The sequence below is a fragment of the Heloderma suspectum genome, chromosome 6, assembly GCF_057233095.1.
Source record: "Heloderma suspectum isolate Gila_16-S chromosome 6, 16-S_ref, whole genome shotgun sequence".
In the NCBI taxonomy this organism is placed as follows: domain Eukaryota; kingdom Metazoa; phylum Chordata; class Lepidosauria; order Squamata; family Helodermatidae; genus Heloderma; species Heloderma suspectum.
In genome coordinates, this window is record NC_139463.1 from 103688923 (window position 1) to 103710568 (window position 21646).

The following is a 21646-nucleotide window of genomic DNA, read 5'->3' on the forward strand; positions in this document are numbered from 1 at the left end:
CAATCGGAAGGGGAAGGAGGCGGAGCCTGGGAGTCGCCGGCTGCTATCGGGGTCATTCACTCCATCCCAACAAAGGCGCTGTTGGGTGAGGATGTCGGGGAGTCCCTCTGCGTGCGAGGGGCGGGGCCTAACTACGTAGTGGGGAATCCCTCTAAAAAAGCGGTGGGGTAGAGCTGCACCCTGGGTAACGTGGGCAACGCTTCATTTTGCTGTAGGGCTTCCCAGCGCTCAGCCCCGGAACCTCTTGCCTGTGCTAGGCCATGGTCCTGAAATCCCAGAAAATCGTGCCTCTGAGTACAGGGAGAGGGCATTTCCCTTACTCCTGAGCGGCCCTGAACCACCTGCTCGGATCTGGGACTTGAGGACAGGGCTTCCACAATAGACAGCATGTATCTCATGGGTACCTTGTCTCAGCCTCTGCATATTTTGCGATACGATCATTAAACCACTTGGTATTTTATAGAGTGATTTCTTCAGAGTTCAAAAGGCTTCACTCACACTGACTCAGTAATCCTCACAACAGCCTTGCAAGTTAGGCCAGTCTTACAGATATGTGTAGAAAGTAAGGCCTGGGTATGGGGGCGCTGGTGGCGTGGCGATCTTGTGGAAGGGGTTTCGTACTCCAGCGAACTAATATGGATTAATATACTGTGACGCACATTCATATGTACAATCTGAGTCATCAGAGGGACGTTCTCCTGTCCGTTACATCTCATCATGTTTGTTGTCCCTGCATGTTGATGGGTTGGAAAGGGGATGCTAGTTTTTAATAATACAAAGCCCAGGAGGAGTGCTGAGAAAGTAGACTTTAACTCCCAGTATTCTTGACCATTGGGCATGCTGGCAGGGGCTTCTGAGAGTTGAAGCCCCCAAAAGTCTGGAGAGCTATCTTCTGCCCACCCATGGGTTATTGGACATGCAGTGCAATCCTATGCATATTTACTTGGAAGAAAGCCCCACTTATGTCAATGAAATTCACTGCATGGGATTGCAGCCTTGCAGCTGGGAGAGCCGGGTTCAGATCCCTGCCTAGTTTAGCATAATCTGTTGTTGTTTATTCGATCAGTCACTTCCGACTCTTCGTGACTTCATGGACCAGCCCACACCAGACCCTACCTTGCAGGATTCCTGTGAAGCTAAAATATAGCTTTGAGCTTTTTTTTGAGAAAGAAATAGAGAATTCCACACAATGGGGATGGAAAAGCAGGCCAAGAAGTAGGTAGGAGTGAGTGGGCACAGTCAGCATGTCCTACCCTGAGAATTCATGCCTGACATTTGAAAGAGCACTCCTCCTGTCATCCGCTCCTCCCTGCATGCTGATGGGATGCTACAGTTAGAACCTCAGGGCAGTTATATTAGTGCGTACTGCTGTGGCTGGTGGAGATGAAGCTATTTCAGGCTTTCTGCCCCTCTTCCCCTGCTTTGGCCTCCCGATTTGCTCTGACTAGAGAGAATCTACTCTGTCATGTCACAGTGACATGGCTGTCGATTTTGGCTTGTGCGAGGGTCCAAAGAGAGAAGCTTCAGCAACCTGGTGCTCACTTGCGCAGGAGTGCCTTGCTAACCTGATGGGTAAAATTTGTCTGATTCAATTGTAAACTCCACCCCACCACTGAGTGTAAACATTCAGTCAACAGATTAGACTCTTGTAGAGCTGTGGGGGGCAGGGGATGGAAAAATTCAGGGGGGACATATTCCCCCCCCACCACCAAATTTTCCAAAAATTCCTGGAAAAAAACAGAAAAAAACACTTCAAAAATTCATTCCCCCTTTTTTCCTGGGGTTCCCCCCCACGCCTTCCCATCTCTAGGCTCCTCTACCCAATGACGTCATTCTCCTTTATCTCTTCCACTGCTCCCTTGAAAACAACATATGAACACAGGAACGTATTGTTGACACCAACTGGCAGTGGCTCTCCAGGGTTTCAAAGCAGGAGTTTTTCCTACCTGGAGATGCTGGGGCTTGATCCTGGGACCTTCTGCATGCAAAGCAGGCACCCTACCACTGAGCTACAGCCCCTCACTGTGAAGAGAACAGGAAGGTGTCTCTATGTTCACACGTGAGGCTTCCCCTGCCATCATGTACCCTCAGCCTTCCCTCTTTATTGCCCCCTCTTATCTCTCCCACAGCTGCCTTGCACCCATTGCCCGATCCCTCCCACTTTGGCCCCTGTTCTCATGGGGCAGCACTTGCCTGCCTTGGGGTAGCTGGCCCTTGAAGTCTTCAGCTGTTTGACAGGTTCTCCCCTGAACCCCTCCCTGCCTTGCTGCTTTTCAGACGTTGATTCTACACCCTCCACCCCTGAGGTGCAATGACCCGAGACGTGGGTCTAGACGATGAGCTTCCGGACTGGGCTGGCGCCAAGGAATTCTATCAGAAATACGACCCCAAGGATGTCATTGGCAGGTGAGGGCTGGACATGGGACCTCAGGCAAGGAGGGGCATGAAGGGAGGGGGGGGTCTCCTGTATTCCCACCACCACTATCCCACGTTGCTAGTACCTTGATCTCTCTCTCTTGGCTGTTTGTTCATTCCCCCCCACCCCCGCTGCAGGGGCGTGAGCAGCGTGGTCCGGCGTTGCATCCACAAGCAGACGGGCCAGGAGTATGCAGTCAAGATTATTGAGGTGACCCCGGAGCGCATGACCCCACAGCAGCTGGAGGAAGTGCGCTTGTCAACGGGCAAAGAGATTGCGATCCTGCGCCAGGTCTCCGGCCACCCATTCATCAGTGAGTGAATATCCCCTCCGCCCTTCTCAGTGTCTCTCTAACCCAGGGGTGGGCAACTTCTGGGGGCTGCTGGGGCAGCATAGCCACTCCCTGGAACCAACTAGCGGGTGAACCTCACTCCTGCCAAAATTGCTGCTGCTGATTTGTCAGTGGTTTTTGCCATGGCAGTGGCAAATTCAGTAGTGGAGAGGGGCACAAAAGTAGCCATAGGGGCTGCTTGTTACCCTCCCTGTTTTAACCCAATTAAGCTTCCAACTCTTTGCCCTGTCCCTCCAAAATGCCAATATTTCCTCCAATGTAATTCTGTATTGGAGACTTGCCACCCAGTGAATCATGGTCGGCAGCATCACGCCACATCACACCGTCGAGGATCTGAAAACTCGCCCCAGCACCTCCATGGTGACTTCTGCGCTCATCTCCACTACTTCCATAATCATCACGGAATGGTCTTATCCCGCAAAATCCTAAATCAATACCATGGACTGTAATGCGCAAACAAGTTACCCTGCATTGCAGTGGAACAGGTTTGCAAATATGTTGTAACTGGCTTAGCTGACTGGTCATTTTATTGTTGTGTTACCTGCCATGTTTTTATAGCTTTTTAATGTCAGGATGGTTTTTATTTTGTATTCTGTTACTGTAGGACATCATGAGCACCGTCTGGTGGAAAAACTAGATGCAAGTGTAACAAATAAATTACAGATGAGGGAAAGCGTGGCTCTTGTCGATGCGGCTTTTTCCTCACTGGCATCTCTTGTAGTGCTCGTATTCTGGCACTAGGAGTTGCACTAGTGCTGTTTTCTTGCTCCTTCTGTATCATGCTGAAGCAATCAGCACTAAGCCTCTATAATCCTTCTCTTTTCCTCTCCTCTTTTTCTCCAGTTACTCTTATAGATTCCTATGAGACGTCCACCTTCATGTTCCTGGTATTCGACTTGTAAGTAGCAAGCCCCTGAAAACAGGAGCTGTTGATCCACCCTATTTTTCCCAGCAAAGGAAATAAATACCTGTCTAGCGGTTGGCTTCCCAACGGGAGTACAAAAAAGACAGTTGCACTTCCCTTTGCGCGTCACAGGGCCCGTGCTTCTTGAAATATGGAGATCAGTCAGCTTTGGAGAAGTCACAAGTGATGCAACACACACTCTCTTTCCAGAGAGAGAGATGGAAGATGGGTGGGAGGAGAAACCACATGTGTCTAGTGTTGATACAGCAGCGGCTGGAAAGAGATGCTGATGGAAACAGGCAGTTTTTGCTTGGCTGTCCTGACACTGCAGGCAGAACTGATGTTGGTTTGCAGCCCGCCCTGCCTGTGTGCTTGCTCTGTAATTTTTCTTCCGTCTGTACAACTCTAGATAAACAGAGTTTTTACCAAGACCCCGTTAACCCTACGGTCCTCTCAACTCTCAAGGAAAACAGCCCTGCCAAGGAGCCATATCATGATTTCATTTCAGAGGTGGAACTTGAACCCAGGTCCTCCTGGCCCCCACCTGCTGGACCACACTGGGTCTCACCTTGAAAAGGGTTGCCTTGCATCTAAATCGGGTGGGCAGCTTGTGGCTGTCCAGATGTTTTGGCCTACAATTCCCTAGCCAGCATAGCCAGTGGTGGGGGATGATGGGAATTGTAGGCCAAAACATCTGGACAGCCACAAGTTGCCCACCCCTGATCTGAAGTGTAGTGAGAGGGAGGGGAGGTGTGCCTCTCTCTTCCATGCCAATCCCCTTGCAGGTAGATTCACCCCAACTTGCGTTCCCCCTGCAGGATGAGACGTGGAGAGCTTTTTGACTACCTTACAGAGAAGGTAACGCTCAGCGAGAAGGAGACCAGGTAAGGCACTCTGCCCACTGTGGTGGGACTGGAGAGGAGGAAGCTCCCTTCGCCATGCTCTGCGCCCTTCCATGCTTTCTGCGGAGCTCCGAGAAACAGAGGCTTCAGCAGCCAGGGCCCCTCTCCCTTCTTTCAGATGCATCATGCGAGCCCTCCTGGAGGCTGTTAGCTACCTTCACACCAACCGCATCATCCATCGAGACCTCAAGCCCGAGAACATCCTCATGGATGATGACCTCAGCATCAAACTCTCGGATTTCGGCTTCTCCTGCCACTTGGAGCCAGGGCAGAAACTGCGAGGTGCAGACGAGGACTGGGGATGGACCGGTCAGGGAGCCGTTCCCTGTGGGTCTGGAGAGGGTTGGGGTGGGTCCATTCCATTTGGGCTCTATTCTGTGGAGTTCCAGAGCAAGGCTTCCCCAATCTGGGGCCCTCCGGATGTTGTGGATTTCAACTCCCATCAGCCCCTAGCCAGCATGGAATCCTGAGAGTTGAAGTCCAAAACATCTGGAGGGCACCTGGTTGGGGAAGGCTGCTTGGAAGCATTAGACTAGGGCTGGGCAACTTGTGGGACTGCAACTCTCACTGTGCCTCACCATTGGCTGTGCTGGCTGATGAGACTTGCAGCCCACCAATGTCTGGAGGGCCACAAAAGTTGCCCACCCCTGCATTAAACCATGGGGCAGGCCAGCCCACTGCTACTGGGCATGGGGGGCAGGGTTCGTGGACTGCCGCTCGTGGCTCCTGCCCTGGGACTCTTGAGGCACCCAACATTGTGGTTCTCTGCATTTCCTGACGCTGTAACTCCTCTCTGCCAGAGCTGTGTGGCACCCCAGGCTACCTGGCCCCAGAGATCCTGAAATGCTCCATGGATGAGACTCACCCTGGTTACGGGAAAGAGGTGGACCTGTAAGTTACCCTTGGCTGGCTCCTATCCCTTGGCAGAGGGGAGCAGGGGAGGATGGTGCTTGGCAGCCTGCCCCAACCCGGCGTTTTGCACATGTCTTGGACTACAGGTCCCATCACCCACAGCCAGTATTCGCCATTCTGACTGGGGATTATGGGAGTTGTAGCCCAACACACCTGGAGGGTGCCAGGCTGGGGGAGACTGGTGTATTGGGAAAGAGAGACTGAAGGATGGGTGTGCGCCAGTGTGGGAAGCAAAGCATGGCAGGATTGTCAGACCTGGTTTGTGAGTGGGGTTTGCTCACTGTTCTTCTAGCCTGAGCCAAAGTGAAGGGAGTTTGTCCCTCTCCCCCCCTGTTCTGTTCACCTCTCCCCTTCTACTGAGCATGGAATTACAATTCGTAAAGAACCCTAAACTCTGGAATGGGCAGGCAACTTGTGCCCCTCCAGATATTTTGGCCTACAACTCCCATCGGCCCTTGCCAGCATAGCCAATGGTGAGGGATGATGGGAGTTGCAGGCCAAAAATGATAGGCCGCCAGTTGCCTCCTCCTGCCTAGGAGATGGAACGGGTGTGCTGGGAACAAGAGGATGTACTTCCCTTCTTTTCCCTGTGCCCAATTCTGGACAATAGTTCACATAGCCTAGGCTTGCCCCTGTCAGATGCTCCATGCTTGTTGTCAGTTTTGTTTCCACAATTATCATGAGGTCTAGAAACACACACCCTTTAAAAAAAAAATGTTGACGTTCTCAAGATTCCAAAAAGCTACGCAAATTGCATGTGACACTGGCTAGACCAATATTCCTTAGCCCGCCTCTCTGTTTTTTGCGGGGCTGGAGGGGATGCAGGAAATAAGTTCTCCCCTCCTTTCCTTGCAGCTGGGCCTGTGGAGTCATCTTTTTCACACTCTTGGCCGGCTCTCCCCCTTTCTGGCACCGCAAGCAGATGCTGATGCTTCGGATGATCATGGAAGGGCGGTACCAGTTTGGTTCCCCCGAGTGGGACGACCGATCTGACACGGTCAAGGATCTGGTAAGATGAAGGATCTGTTGTTGCACGCCAAGGTATGTGGGTAGCTCCTGTCTCCCAGTAGGAAATATCTGTGCCAGGAAAAGCAATTCTGCAATGCGAGTTAAGCACATTTGCATATTTTGCATAATTTTGCTTCTGCTGGTTATGGGGAAGAGTCAAGAGTCACACCTGGCCCTGCCCTTTACCACTAGAAATCCTGCTCCTTTCTCTACCCAGCCTCTGGGATTAATTAATTACATTTCTGTACCACCTCCATAGTTTCACACCTATCTTCTCAGCCTTGAGAACTAGGAACTTGATGCTGCTTCTTTTTTTAAAGAAAACTTAGGTTATCCCGATTCATGACTCTTTTGCTACTTTCTTCAACCTTTAGGAATGTAGGGCAGTGGAAGTCAGGTTGAGATTCCAGGGGCTGTTGCCACATGATGATAACTGATCCGATTTTCATGAACCCAGCTCCTGAAGCCTTGTGCCTCTGCCCTGAAGGGTTGGTTGAAGTGCCCGCCAAGGTTCCCTTGTGAAATCAAGGTCCTGATCGACTGGTGTAAAAGCCAAGCTGCCATTGCAGAACCAAGACCTAGTGGCTGTTGGCTAATGGGGGCAGTCGTTGAGGTGGGCTGAAGGAGAAAGTTGAAGAAGTAACAGAAATTCTGTAGAGAGACTTGTAATGAATTGTGAAGCAATGTGTTGTATTGTTCAGAGCATGAGACTAGGACTGAGGTGATCTGGGTTCAAATCTCCACTTAAGCCTTGCAGATCATGGGGTGACCTCTAGTCCTTCTCAGCCTAACCTACCTCAGAGCATTGTTATGAGGATAAAATGGGGAGGAGGGAGAAGAACCCTGGCGTTCCTTGGAGGAAGGATGGGATAAACACGTAATAAGTATCCTTTTAAGCCAGGGGTGTCGAAACTCTTTCAGCCCAAAGGCTGAATTCATCTCAGAGAAGCTCTCGGGGGCCACATCCAGGTGGGTGGGGCTGAAGGCCAAGGGGGCGTGGCCAAAGATCAAAAGGGTGGGGTCAAAATACTAAGGATACCAACGTATTTTAGCTTAGAGCTCTTACTGCCCGTAATTAAGCCTCTGCCCGTAATTAAGCCTCTGGAGCGGCATTTCACCGTTTAGAGTGGGGGAAAACACTGCAACAGCTGGGAAACCACCAAACACTAAGTTGTTGGGGGTGGGGGGAATGGGGTAGGGGTGGGACTGAGGGAAGGGGGCGCAGCCATTCCACATCACGATCCACCGATGTGCTCCTCTCGCTTTGCCTCTCGCCCCCCCGTCTCTCCCCCCCCCGTCTCTCCCCCCCCCCCCCCGTGTGCTTGCAGATCTCGCGACTGCTACAGGTGGATCCAGTAGAACGGTTGACGGCCGAGCAGGCCCTTCAGCACCCCTTCTTCCAGCGCTACGGGAGGGAGTGTTGGAACTTCAGTCCCTACCACAAATTCAGGGTAGGTCTCTCGCTCCTCCTGCCACGTGTTTATGTATTTAAAGCATTTTTACCTTGCTCGTCAGCCAAAAAGGCACAGTCAGTAAAACAAGGGAGTCCCTGCCTTGTATGGGAGGCTTACGATCCCAGACATGACACAAAAGGGAAAAGGGATGGGGAGAGAACACACCCAGGCACAGATTCTTAACTTTAAATCGTGGCTGTTGTAATGACCAGCTGGAGTGGAAACAGTTCAGGGAGAGGGGGAGCCTGATGGAGCTGGTCTTTCAGCAGAGTTGACAGAATGGCCCTGCTTCTATCTTCCCTCTGCTTCTGCCTAATATGCTGTTAGATGTTGTTTACAGCAGAAGTGGGGAACTTCAGGCGTGGGGAACTTCAGGTGTGGGGAACTTCAGGCCTGGGGGCCCCATCCGGCCCTCTTCAGATGGCCACACCCCTTTGCCCCGACCACCCTATCTTTGGTGGCTTCTTGGCTCTTGTGCGTTTCCCCCCCGTTCTGAAAGATTGAAATCCCTCACCTAGGGCTTTGTTACTGGCCGAAAAAGCTTTAAGCTCAAATATGCTGGTATTTTTGGCCGCACTCCTTCTGTGCCACCCACCACTGGAATGCGGCCCCCAAGCCCTTCTCTGAAATGGCATTCGGCCCTCAGCTAAAAGAGTCCCCCCCGCCCCAATTTAGAATCACGGACTCTGCCAGCCACCCTTCTAACTGGATCTTTCCTCACGCCCCTCGTGGCTGCAGAGGGATGGACTCTCCCTGCCCTCCTCCTCTCTCTTTGAACGTGCATCCATTATGGGGGAGGCTGGCCTCTTCTTTATTCAGCTGCAAGTTTATGCAGATTTAATTGACTAAAGATGTAATCCATGCTGGCTGGGGCATGCTGGGAGTTGTAGGACTTTTTTCTGTCTAAACATGCATAGGATTGTGCCTAAAATGTATATGAGCAATCGACTAGGGCGGGGGTGGGCAGTTTGGGGTTCTCCAGATGTTTTGGCCCACCACTCCCATCAGCCCTCACAGCACAGCCAGTGGTGAGGGCTGATGAGAGTTGGAGGCCAAAACAACTAAGCATGCTTTAATTGGGTGGTGGCCTTACTCGTTTTGCTCTCATCCCACCTCCCCGCTTTCCAGTGTGACCGTCTCCCTTAGTGCTGACGATGTCATAGACATTTCTGGTGGCTTTCCTGCAGTTGTGGATCTTCCCCCCCTCCCCCCCATAACTTATAACTGGGGTTTTTTTTATTCAGTACTCCACTCCCTCCCAACTTCAATGGCTTTGAAGGGATCATGCAAATTCATGGAGGTCTGAAGGTGCCTGCTAGCCATGCTGGGAGTATGCTTTTCTCCATGTTCATACCCAATACGTCACTGAGCCTCAGTGGGGAGGGAGGTCTGTTGCCCTCTTGCCCCACCGGGGGCTTCCTGGAGGCATCTGCTTGGCCTCTAGGGGGGAATGGGCATCCTGTGGTCTCACCCCACAGGATTCTTCCATTCTCCTCTCCTTCCCCTGCTGACTTTTATGATCTCCGTTTCTTCCCTTCCCACCTCCAACTTGGGAAGGCGGTGTCTGTTGCCCACGGTTGTTTCTGCCTCTTCTCCCCCGTGGCAGGTGATCGCTTGGACGGTGCGGGCCTCCATCCGCATCTTCTCCAACTACCGACGGGTGCGGCCGGTCACCAAGGAGCTGCTGCTGTGTGAGCCCTACGCGCTCAGGGGGGTGCGCAAGCTGATTGACGCCTGTGCCTTCCGCATCTACGGGCACTGGGTCAAGAAGGGCGAGCAGCAGAACCGGGCCGCCCTTTTCGAAAACGTCCCGAAGGCCATCCAGCTGGTCTTGCTCAGCGCAGAGGGAGAGGAGCCCCCCTCCTCATCTGCCGTGGAAGACCCTGCCAACTAGAGGGCTTGTTGCTGCTCCCTGTGCCACGCCAGGATGGCCGTATCCCTGGCAACTGTGATGAAGGGAGGCAGGAGCCATCCTGGGAACTGAACTCTTCTTGGGAGAATGGCAAGCCGTGGAGCGTTCCCACGGGAGGGACACTCACCCTTACATGCAAAAGGGTCCAATTTTCTGGGGAATAGGGACACTGGGAACCTGAGTTTGTGGCTGAGGGGAACAAGGGTCCCGTAATATTCCTGAAAAGGGCAAGGAACCCTAGATCTGTGTGGGGAAAGTGCACAGCACTCCCATACTATTTGATACAAGGATTGAGGAGGATTGGGGAAGGGACTTCTTTATATTTATGTTGCAAGAATCAGGGCCTTTTGTACATTCCTTCCCACAGTAAGGAGGGCCCCTGCCTCTCACCTCTCCAAGCAGCTGACGTTCTCATTGCTGAGGGAACAATAATCATGTATGGTCAGTACTGGGGGGGCTGGGGTGGGATTGGAATCAGATATTACACAGCTCCCTGTCCCTATTAATGGGAACTGGGTTTGGCCCTTCTCCGTAGGCTCGTGTGTGTGTGTGTGTGTATGTGTGTGTGGCTATGTCATTGTCTGCCCACCTCTGTGATGTCAGAATTAGAATAAAAGTGGAACAAGACCAAAACTGACCTCTGACTTGGGCTTCCTTCACTTCCCAAGGTATCTTTTCTGTTGTGGGAGGACGCTGCCAGAGGGGACAAGAGGAGGGAGGGAGAATCACCCGTCGCCCTCTCCATCCCCCAGGAGCGCACAAGCACTGCAGACGGCGAAGCAAGGGGGAGTGCAGCGGTGCTGCCGCGTGACGCGGGTGCCAGAGGGAGGGCGTCCTGCTTGAGAAGCCAAGATTGGCCCAGGGTGGAACAGTACTGCGCTCAAGGGACAGTCTGGAGAAAGCAGCCGGGTCAGTTTCACCTTGGCAGCTAAAGCAGGAATGGGCAGCCTGTGGCCCTCCAGCTGTTCCAGGACTGTACCCGCCCTTGGAGTTAGTCCCACATCTGGAGGGCCACATGTTGCCCACCCCTGAGCGAAAGTGGTGCCTTGTGTTGCCCTACCGAGCCACTGCCTTGTGGCACTTCCCCAGCCACGTTCCAGCCAGACTCCAGCCCTGCTGGCAGGGGTGGAGCCATGTGGCATTTTCATTTCCCCAGAAAAATATGACCGGTTGAGTGCTGGGGGAGATGCGACAGGTTCAGACAGGGGAGGCAGACAGGACTCTAGGCACAGACAATGAGAAGCAATGATACCACTTGTTCAGAAAACTTTTTAATGCCTTAACTTCACTTCCACAGGGTACCCAGCGATTTCTGCTTGGTACACAGATCTCTCTCCAGAGGTATTCTGTAAACTACATCATACATTGAAAAGCCTGTTTAGAATCTGCTGCTCTCCAGCTGTTTTGGGCTGCAGCTCCCATAATTCCCAACCAGCATGGCCAGTGGCCATGCTGGCTGGGAATTATGGGAGTTGCAGTCCAACACAGCTGGGGGGCACCAGGTGGGGAAGGCTGTTTAAGCAACATTTGTTGTCGAAACATCTGTGTACCCGCCCTGCCTTTTGCTGCATGGCCTGCTTGTTGGATGGACTTGCATAATCTCTCAGGCAGGAGCTCCAAAGAAAAGGAGGAAACAACGTTCCCCTCCAAAACGGCTGCCCTCTCGTTTCCCACGCCCCAGGCCTTCCTGCTCACTTTTTCTTCCCCTTGGCACTCCCCTTGCCAGTGCCAGAGCTCTTCTCCAGCTGGACCAGCTTGGCGTTAAACTGATCCTCTGTTGTCTTTAAGCGCTGTTCGACTGAAAGGCGCAGCTGGGCCAGCTCCTGGTTGAGCTGGGTCGCGATGTACTCCCGCAGCACTGCCGTGGGACCTAGAGGGAGGGCGAGGCAGAGTGAGCCCTAACTCTTGCGTCCCCAAGAGGAAAAAGCACTTGCCCCGGTCAACAACTTGGGGTTCAGGACTGGCAGCCCCTCCCACCACGTTACTTAGCCTGTGTAAAGTGCTTCCCATATATTATCTCAGTAATCTTTACCATGGCCTTGTACGGGAGGGCAGTATTGTTATCCCCATCTTGCAGATGGGTTGACTGAGGCTGAACGAGGGTGGCTTGCCCCAGATCTCCCGAGGATTTCATAGCTGGGGCCTTTCTGGCTCACCCTCTTAGCCCATTGCACTGCCCCGGCCCCAGACACTGAGCCGTGCCATCTTACTTTCCTCAGGTGGAATATCAGAGTCTTCCATTTCCTCCTGCAAAGGCGACACGCCTGCCTCTGTGCTCTCAGCCGTTGCTTCTGTCAAAAAGAGAGAGAGAGAGACATTAAACCCTTTGGAAGAGCTGTGGGGAAAAGTGGGATTTGGGTTAATATTACCATCATCTCTTAACCAAATGGTTTTGTATGGTCGGTTTATATGATCATGTAAACTTAGTTCAGCTAAGCCTGAGCCAGGTCTGGAATGGGGGTGGGGGTACTGTGTCGTTCTCTCACTCGGCAAACCTTTGGAGTCCTGCAAGTCCTGAGTCGAAGCAATAGCGCCATGCCCCAAAAGAGGGAAGGCTCACAGCCCAGTGGCAGAGCCATTGCTCTGCAGGCAGAAGGCCCCAGGTTCAATTCTATTTATTTAATTAATTTACAGCATTTATATACCGCTCCTCATCTAAACAGATTCAATCCCCAACCATCTCCAGTTAAAAAAGATTTTGGCATGGTGAATCTGGGGAAGATGCCTCCCTGCCAATCAGGGTGGACCATACTAGGCTGAGTGGGTCAAGGGCCGGTGTGCGGCAGCCGGTGAGGGCCGGTAACATATATGTCCAGTCTGGGCCAGTAGCAGGATCCAGTGGACCCTTGGAATAGAGCTGCCAATGGGCCCACTGCTGCCAAGCCCCTGCTGAAGCCCCCCGCGAAACCTGCCACCACCAAAGCCCGCCCTCCAGCTGCCCCAACCGTCCACCTTCCGGCTGCTGAAACTGTCCCCCCACCCCGAGCCAGCCAACACGCCCTCCATGTGTTTTTTTTTACTGTGGCAGTGGCTGCAGCTCTGTCAGGGTGGAAACTGAGCCCATAGAACCACAGAGCAGTTCTGATTCTGAGGAGGAACAGCCGTCCGTGGGAGAGGAGCGCGCTCATCCCTCCCAGGCCCTGCAGCTGGCAGAGATTCCTCCTGCCGGCATTCCAGAGATAGATAGCAGTCCTGGGCGCGAAGGAGCGCGGGAGGAGAGCTGGCTGGATGCTCGACGCAAAGAGCGATGAGCTATGGAGGGTGCGGAAAGGAGGTGTAGCGTCCGTTTGGCACGCAAGCAATGGTCACGTCCAGAGGACCCAAGGGAAAAGCGGAGGGGCTCTCCCTAGCTCATAAGTTCAGGGTCTGCAAGTGATTCTCCTTCAAACGGGGACCAACTGTTTCCAACCCGGGGCATAGATTACTCTGCTGTTCATAGCTTAGTCGCTGTGTGATAGAGTTATTAAATTGTAAAAGGAATAATGCCTTGAAAAGAATCCTTTGTCTGTGTCCGGAGTTGGCTACTGGAGTAGACTGAAAGAGGCCGGCTAGGGCCTCCTGACAAGCTCCTCCTCTCCCCCCCGCCCCAGCCCCCACAGCCAGCCTACTCACTAGCAAAGCAGGATGGGATCCAGCCAGTGACCTTGCAGTCCCTGCAGCACACAACTAAGAAACAAGTTAGATTTTGAGTAGCAGCAACCTGAACTAATCAGGTGCTATCTGGGGGGGGAGGGGGGCCCCACACAGGGCAGTCTTTACTCCTGTGCCCTCACTAGCTGTGTCCACCCAAGGCAGTGCCTGACTGGTTCAGGTTGCTGCTACTCAAAATGTAACTACTACTTTTTTGGACCACTGCAGGACCTGTGTGCTTGGCCCTGGCACTTCCTTTTGCTATCTAGGGGCAAGCAAGGCGGAGGATGGCAGCAGCTGCTGAGGTAGCCGCAGGGCAGGGATGGGCCCTTCTGAACCTCGGGGCCCTCAGCGGCTGCCCGCCCATGCAAATGCCTGAATCCAGGTCACCCATAAGCTCTTATGGCAGCTTTCCTCAACCTGGTGCCCTCCAGATGTGTTGCACCACATCTCCCATCATCCCCTGGCTGGAGTTAATGGGAATTTTAGTACCACACAATCTGGAGGGCAATAGATTGGGGAAGGCTGCCTTAAGTTAACTTTAACCTCTGTTTTATCTGTGGCTCTCGGCTTAGCATTCTTTCACTTAGCTCTCTCCTCCTTTACAAGTAGAGCCTGATCAATTGTTTTTCGTCCCTTTTAAATCCTTGCTAAGGAGTGGATGACCGCTGGATTAACCATAGGGCTCCAGTAGTTTGGGAGAGGGATCCTGGCATCCCCACGCTTACCTTCGTCTTTGGGCTCTGGTTCGGGCATCCCAATATAGGTGAACGATATGTCCAATCGCACCTAGGGAAGACAGAAGATCCAGAGGTGTGAGTGCAGACTAACCCAAGGATTTCAGTAGCTTGAAACTTTCCGGTCCCACATTTTGAAGCTTTTCACTGCACTGCGAAGGCAGGAACCTTGCTCTTAAAGTTCTCAGGAGCAACCACACTGCATTGGAGGCCACGTTTTGTAGTTCATGGCCATCCAGGATCTCACACTCTTCCCTTCCCCACTGCGAGAAGGCAATATGAGAGCTGCTTTGATCCTCTTCTCCCACACAATTTGAGGTGAAGGGAAAGATCCCTTTTACCTGTGGAGTGAAAGCATATTTATAAAGCTTGTAGTGTCGGAAGTAGGTGTTGATCATGTAGTCAGTTATGCACACCAGTTGGTCTTGACTAAAGAGATCAATGCTGAAGGGAGGTCTCTAAAAAAGAAGCAAGGGGGGGGGGAGAAAATTAGGGAAGAGGGCAGGGGGGGAGTTTTCTCCCAACAAGCATTGCGGCAAAGAGGCACACGGTGAAGAGATTTCAGCAGGGTTCTTCTGCCCATCTGGCACAAAGCCACTCACCCGGATGGAATGGCAGAAGACCAGTTCGGTGAAATAGCTGTAGCATTCCTCCACGTTGGGCAGTGGTGTTTCTACAGGGGAGGAAGGCAGGAAGGAGGGTAAGCCGAAGATCCAGCTTGAACCTCCCCCACATTCCTCCCATGTTCTTATCTTCTACTCAAACACTCGCCCGACAACCCAGTTCCTCTACTAGCAGCCAACAGAGCAGAGGTGGGCAACTTACAGCCCTCTAGATATTTTGGCCTACAACTCCCATCAGCCCTAGCAGCATAAACAATGGTGAGGCTTGATGAAAGTTGTAGGCCAAAACGTCTGGAGGGCCACATGCTGCCCACTCCTGCAATAGGGCTAACCTGATTCTGGGGCTGTTCCTCGACCCTCCTCCCTCTTTTGCCTGCCACTGCTGCTCCATTTCGTTAAGATTCTGCATGTGTGCAATACCAAACAAAAACATGGCAGTTGGGACTTGAGGCCCCAGCAGCCACCATGAGCAGCAGAGACACAGGGCAGGCCATCACAGGAGGGGATGTCTGGGGCTAGGGGGCCTAGACCACTGCACTACCCTACAGCAGCTGCTGCTAAAAGATGGTGTCCTCCATTGGACGCTGGTGGCGCCGATGGCGGTGGGGCAGTGAATTCACTCCAGGTTTCAGTCAGAACTCTAAAAAAGTAATCCAAGGTGCCAAACCCTGTCCCAAAAATAGGGTTCAGCACCTTGGATAGCTCCTTTAGAGTTCTGACTGGTTCTGAATGAAAAGTGGAACGGATTCACTGCCCCACTGACATGGGAGTCACCAGCCTCCACTGGTGTCCTCTCCTTTCCAATGAGGCTTTGGCTCGTCTTTCCCCACTTTCTCCTCCATCATCTGTCCTGCCCATAAAGCTCCCTTCTCCCTCTTTGTCGACATCCCTTTGCTCACCCACACAGGCCTCATGGACATCCTTCACAATCGAGAAGAAGGCCGAGGTCTGTTCCCGGTTGAACCCCTGCTCCCGGCTGAACTGGATGGTGTAGAAGTAGAGATCCAGTAAGATTGCAGAGCGTGGGTTTGAGTCAAAATCCTGCAGATGCAAGAGCTCAGAGAGCAGGCTGTGAAGGAGAGGGGAGAAAGGGTGTGTGTGATTGAAGGAATCGTGCTAGACAGGAGACCGGCAGGACCCTTCCATCCATCTCCTGCTTCCATTTCCTTTAACTGGTGAGAGCCTGCCTTGATTTTGTACAACCTGCTGCAAGAAGATGACTGTGTGCAACTGAGGACAGGAGAGGGAGAGATATGGGGCTGTTGATTTCACTGCTTGTCTGATTCTGGAGCTTTGGCCACACCCAAACATTTGTTCATTTAGAATAGTTCTGGATCGCCCCCCGGCCCCAGTGCTCGAGCCAATGCACAAATAAAAACAATTTAAAAAAAATATGTAAGCTACAAACAGCTCAACGACTATCTGGACAATAAAACCAGCATATAAAATAAACACGGGGAGCGGCATTTACTATTAAAAGCTCAGTGGAACTATGTTGTCACTACCAGCTGTCTATAAAAGCCAGTAAAGAGGAGGCTTGCCTCACTTCCCTGGGTTCCACAAGGGGGGGGGGGTTGCTACAGAAAAGGGACATTAGCCTGTAGATACAAATGCTATCCTGGGTAATCTCTTTAACAGTACCTAGTTAACCATGTACTAATTAATAGCCAGTGCTGGTTATGTATCCTCTTCTCTTTCTGCATTCGGGATGTGTATTCCTTCATCTTGTGCAGCCTGATGCTATGCATGTTCATTCAGCAGCAACTCTCACTACGACTTACTTCCAAGTAAATAGATGTAGATTTGCAGCATCCTTCTCACCTGGCAAAACAGATCCCCCCCCCCCCCCCGGCTTCCCACCACCACTGACTCATCCGAATATAAATACGGGCACCATCACTATCCATTTCACGCATCTGATGAAGCAGACAGAAGCCTATGAAAACTTGTGCGCCATTAAGATGGCAAAGAATTCTGTCCTTTTGGCTGCAACAGAATAACATGACCCAACCACTGCAGGGAAGGACTTTATAGAAAGAACAGCTGTTGAATACAGGTCTACGTTTTCAAGTTTTATAGATATTGGAATTACTGCAACAAAGCTGCTTGGGATACTGAGTAGACTGTAAGGAAGCCAATGCTACACATTCAACCTCATGGAATGACCTATTGCAGGGCAAAGGTTCTCCTTTGTATATGTTTATCACAACAGAATGAATTTAATACTGCCTGGATATTAGACACTTATGAGCAAGAATCTGTGAAATCAATAAGCTGACCAGTCGCTCATTGATCTGGTTCACCCAACACAACAACCCATTTGTCAAGGGTTCCTTAGAGGGCTCTCTCAGTCTAATCCAGTAGCCAAGTCCAGACACAGACAAAGGGATTCTTTTCAAAGCTTTATTCTTCTTTTACAACTTAACAACTCTACAGGTAGCAACTAGATCTGAGCAGCAGCATCCCTATGCCCTAAGTTGGAACAGTTGGTCCCCATTTGAAAGGCAATTACTGGCAGACCTCTGAAAATAAGGACTAGGGAGAATCCCTCCCCTTTTCCCTTGGATCCTCTGGGCGCAACCATTCTTTGAGCGCCAACCGGGCGCTACGCCTTTCCGCACCCTCCATTTGGCGCCGCTCTCTGCGTCTGCGCCGCGCATCCACCCAGTCTGCTATCTGTGCTGGGTCACTCCCTGGACTGCTTTCTAATCTAGGAATGTTGGTGGGAGGAATCTCTGTCAGCTGCGGGCCCTGGGAAAAAGGGGCGCGCTCCTCTCCCAGGAGCGACTGCTCTTCCTCCGAATCAGAACTACTCTGGGATTCTATGGGCTCAGTGTCCACCCTGACACCATTGTAGGTAAATTTATGAATATGCAAGCCCTGATTGGGGGTTGCCATGGCTTCTTGTGTCATGCAAATCCAGCCAGTAGGGGTTATAAACAACCCTTGCATAACCTGTGGCCTGTTTCAGGGTTATTTGAGAGGTGTTCAAATAACCCCTACCGGTTGGGTTCACATGACACAACAAGCCATGCCAACCCCCACTTGGGGGTTGTGTATCTATAATGGCAGCTGGTGCATACTGCAGCTCCTGGTAGGTAATTTAACTTAGGATGGACTGTCATGTTCTGCGAACTGGTTCAGAGAGTGTACACTGGATCCTGGAAAAGCTGGATTTTTTTCCCTAGACTCTAAAAGGAATTGTGTTGTGTTAAAACTGCCCAAAGCTGCAGGACCCTGAAGGACTGCATTCTGCTTTCTACTGCTCTGACCATCTGGTCATAAGAGAGAGGGGCTGCTGTGCTACAGAGGCTGCTGTTACTGCTCAAGGCAACTGAATACAGATACTGGATCCATTTCGATACACAGTAATGTTCTGGAAAAAATCAACTATGGTCAGATTTCTGGTCGGAGCCATGTCGGAAGTGACCTGCAGAGCTCCGCAAGTTGCTTATGTCAAACAGCTATGAAAAGGTTGCGAAACCTTTAAAAATTCCCCCGGAATTAAAAGGGGAATCTTACAGTACCATCCGGTTGAAATCTTGGAAGAACAGCAGCTTTTGCAGCACAGCAGAAGGGCTGCAATCTAAGGTCAGTGGCCGGAGTATCATCTACTGAATGCTGTCTGAAACTCCTAGCAATTAGACTACAAGACTGACGAGCTCCAAAAATACTTGTGAACTTAAACTACCAGCAATATCTGGGGACTGGCAATTAAATCTAACGAAACATTTGTCTTTTCTGTTTCTGCAACTATACTTGCTTGTTGTGCTTTTGGAAGTGGAGGATGGCAGTATCAAAGGGAAAAACAAAAGGTCTGGGAATGCCACCTACCCCCCCAACTGCTCCCCCGGCAAAGGTTTCTAGAAAGGCCGGAGATGAAGAGGAGTTGCTCGCTTTGATAAAAACTATGTCTTCTCAGCTATCAGTGCAGTCAAAGAAGCTTGAAACAATCCAGGACTCAATCACTGCCCTCCAAGTGGCTGTGGATTTAATTAATATCTTTCTTCAAAAGATGGAAATGAAGGTTAATGTGCCCAAAGATCAAGTTATTGCTCATGAATCTGCCGTGCAAGCTTCGCACAATACTTTGTCTGCTCAAATTTCCCAGCTGGAGGCTTTTACATGCAGAGCAAACCTTCGTATTCTGGGTATTAAAGACTTGGCTGCTGATGTATGTTCGGCTGAATTTGTGGATAAACTTTTGCATGAGTTATTGGTTCTGCCATCTGATTTTTTACTGGATATTGAGCATGCATATTGTGTTCCTGGCTCAATACATGGCACTAAAGGAACTTCTGGGACTGTCATTGCGCAGTTTTCACGAGTTTCTACAAAAAATTATCTTCTGTGTCTGGCAAGAGAACAAGGTGAGCTTCGGTGGGGACCAGCAAATGACAAGATTATGCTCTTTCCTGATTAAAGAAAATCCTGACAGAAGAAGGCAATTCACCAAAGCAAGAAGTTTGGCAAAGCAAAATAACCTGCAATATCATATTAAATATCCTGCTACATTTTGCATTCCTTTTGAAGGCCAAATGAAAAGGTTTTTAAATCCTGACGTGGCTGAATCATTTCTCATTGGTGTTAACATTAAAACAAGGGAGCCAACTTTCCCAGCCTCTTGAGTTGGAATTTAGCCACTTTTGCTGTTCCTCTGAAGTCTTGTTTGGGGTTTTGCTGATAGGATGTCTGGGAAGTTTGCCAGATTAAATGTTTGCATATTTTTGTTTTCTCTCTCCTTTGTGTGTTATATTGTATGTGTGTATGCGAATGTACACATTTAAATACATTTTTAGATATGATATTACTTAAATAAATAGTTTGTTTTTATTTTTTACTTTTTATCCTTCTCTTAAATTTCTTCTTTTTCTTGTCTTTTTTTCTTTTTTTTAAATGATCATTAATATTAGTATTAGTATTAGTATTATGGAATTATGATTATTATTATTTCTTGTTGGTTAAACGTTCGTTTACTAATATGTGTCAATGGAATGGTAATATATGGTTAATGGAAATGGACTGTTTGCTCCCGTTTATTTGCTATAAGACTGAGGTTATAACATTGAAAGACAAGGCTCACAGTTTATGAAGCAGTGGATTGAAGATTTGCAATGTTTGCAATGTTTGGAAGAGTGCTGTATAGGTATAATTTGCAATTGGACTTATATTTGGATATTTGGTTTGCTTTCACTGAAGCTTAGATATAATCTTTTTTTGTTTCTTTTTTTCCTCTTCTTCTTTTGCTTTCCTCCTTTTTTTCCCCTTCCCCAAAATACTGTAATGTTGGAAACTGTAAATTTTGACTATGTTGTTGGTACTGGTTATTGCACTTATAAAAAATAAAATAAATATAGATTCAAAAAAGAAAAAAAAAAGAAAAAATCAACTGTGGTATGAAGCTGCATTTTGTGAGTGATTCTTGATGTTAGCTACCAACTATGCACTTTACTATACATGAGTACATTTTTGCATTATGCACTTTTCTGTACATGTTCAGATTTTGTATTGGTGTGCTGCACAGATATATTGCATTTATATACATTTTGAATTTCTGCATTCAGATCCGTACACTCCTCATTTTTTGTTCTGGTAAGAGGCAAACACAGCTAGTCATGAAATGTTCCTCAGTCTTAAAACGCCCATTACCTCTTCAGATCATCGGTGCTTTCTGCCTTGTTGATGCGATCCATGGAGTGCACATCCAGGTACTTCCTGAAATGGGGAGAATAAGGAAAAATAAGAAAGGCAGCTACATGTTGCCAACATACACAAGCAGCCTTGGGTGTGGCTAACAGGGCAATTCTATACATGTTTCCTCAGAAGTAAGTCCCACTGAGTTCAACAGTGCTTACTTCCAGGTAACAAGGTACAGGGCTGCAGCCTGAGTATTGGGCATCGACCTGCACCAAAACGCAGGCCACGCACCAAAACGCAACGGGCTCTACGGTGGGATGTGGCATCCAACACTTCGAGAAGTCACTCACCACATACATATCTTTGCTTTATGCGGCTGAGGCTGAAAAAGAATGGTAAATTTTAGGTGAGCTTTCTGAGTGGGGATCATTAACGTAATATTTTAAATCTACAACTAGCGTACTTTGTTTATTACTATTACTACTAACAGTAATCACGAATAGTCATTATTGCGGTACAGTTACTCCAGGGGCAACTTTAACGGCAGATGGCTTGGAGATCGCGATGGTCACGCCGTGCCGGCAGGTCCCGGCTTCGGGGTGCGTCTTACCCCGCCGTCGCCTTCCCCCCGCCGCTGATCAGCTCGCCCCTATCAGGCCACCCGCCCCGCAATACCTGCTGGAGGCCCTCCGGCCCCATTGCGGGTTGCTGGGCGGGGGCGGCGTGCGGAGAAGCACGCGTTGCCACAGCAATCCCTGCTTCAGCCAATTGGAATTCCGCACGCATTCGCCCAGTCAGAACGAGGAACACAGAGACCGGGGGTAGATCCGGGAAGGAGGCGTGTGCGAGCACCTAGCCAATCACAGAAGGCGTCTTTGCGGGGATGGGAAAAGAGGGAGAGTTTCAATAGAGATAGAGTGTTAGAGGAACACCACAGCCGCCATCTCCGTGGGCGCCGAAGAGGCAGAAAGAGGCTTTTCTCCTTCTCCTGCCGTTATGAGAGTCAAAGAGGGGCACCTTGCTCGGGAAAACTTTGCACTGGACACGCAGACTAAAAAATTAGTTCCATTTTAGGCCGAAAGTGGCCATAATGGACACCAACGGCGTAGTTGTCTTTACTTTTTTCTATCTCTATGAGACCGCCGCGAAGTCAACAGAC

At 50.3% G+C, this 21646-nt stretch overlaps 2 protein-coding genes across 5 annotated transcripts; one reads left to right on the forward strand and one right to left on the reverse strand.

Moving 5' to 3' along the window:
• The first annotated feature begins 8 nt into the window (after nt 1-8).
• Nucleotides 9-10682, forward strand: PHKG2 (phosphorylase kinase catalytic subunit gamma 2). Its single transcript, XM_084805941.1, has 10 exons — nt 9-85; nt 2278-2406; nt 2554-2729; nt 3612-3666; nt 4491-4556; nt 4693-4856; nt 5375-5465; nt 6342-6495; nt 7823-7945; nt 9555-10682. The coding sequence occupies exons 2-10, from the start codon at nt 2312-2314 to the stop codon at nt 9840-9842; spliced, it is 1212 nt and encodes a 403-aa protein (XP_084662067.1). The 5' UTR covers nt 9-85; nt 2278-2311; the 3' UTR covers nt 9843-10682.
• A 428-nt stretch (nt 10683-11110) lies between these two features.
• On the reverse strand, nt 11111-21253 carry CFAP119 (cilia and flagella associated protein 119). Of its 4 annotated transcripts, none has more exons than XM_084805947.1 (9): nt 21163-21253; nt 20838-20869; nt 20500-20565; nt 15750-15919; nt 14830-14900; nt 14569-14685; nt 14219-14279; nt 12071-12151; nt 11111-11730 (listed from the first exon to the last, which is right to left on the reverse strand). In XM_084805947.1, the coding sequence occupies exons 1-9, from the start codon at nt 21184-21186 to the stop codon at nt 11552-11554; spliced, it is 801 nt and encodes a 266-aa protein (XP_084662073.1). In that variant the 5' UTR covers nt 21187-21253; the 3' UTR covers nt 11111-11551. The 4 variants fall into 4 exon arrangements, with proteins under 4 accessions (XP_084662073.1, XP_084662075.1, XP_084662074.1 ...); XM_084805949.1 differs by having other exon boundaries at nt 21098-21253; XM_084805948.1 differs by having other exon boundaries at nt 20976-21253.
• Nucleotides 21254-21646: the final 393 nt, after the last annotated feature.

What these genes read in the sequence shown, in the direction of transcription:
- PHKG2 (XM_084805941.1), top strand. Translation starts at nt 2,312, where the DNA reads ATGACCCGAGACGTGGGTCTAGACGATGAGCTTCCGGACTGGGCTGGC. An exon ending in CTCCGGCCACCCATTCATCA is followed by an intron (nt 2,730 to 3,611) that starts GTGAGTGAATAT and finishes CTTTTTCTCCAG; the next exon opens with TTACTCTTATAGATTCCTAT. An exon ending in GTCCCTACCACAAATTCAGG is followed by an intron (nt 7,946 to 9,554) that starts GTAGGTCTCTCG and finishes CCCCCGTGGCAG; the next exon opens with GTGATCGCTTGGACGGTGCG.
- CFAP119 (XM_084805947.1), bottom strand. Translation starts at nt 21,186, where the DNA reads ATGGGGCCGGAGGGCCTCCAGCAG. An exon ending in GGCCGGAGGGCCTCCAGCAG is followed by an intron (nt 20,870 to 21,162) that starts GTATTGCGGGGC and finishes ATTCTTTTTCAG; the next exon opens with CCTCAGCCGCATAAAGCAAA. An exon ending in AATATGCTTTCACTCCACAG is followed by an intron (nt 14,280 to 14,568) that starts GTAAAAGGGATC and finishes TGTCTTCCCTAG; the next exon opens with GTGCGATTGGACATATCGTT.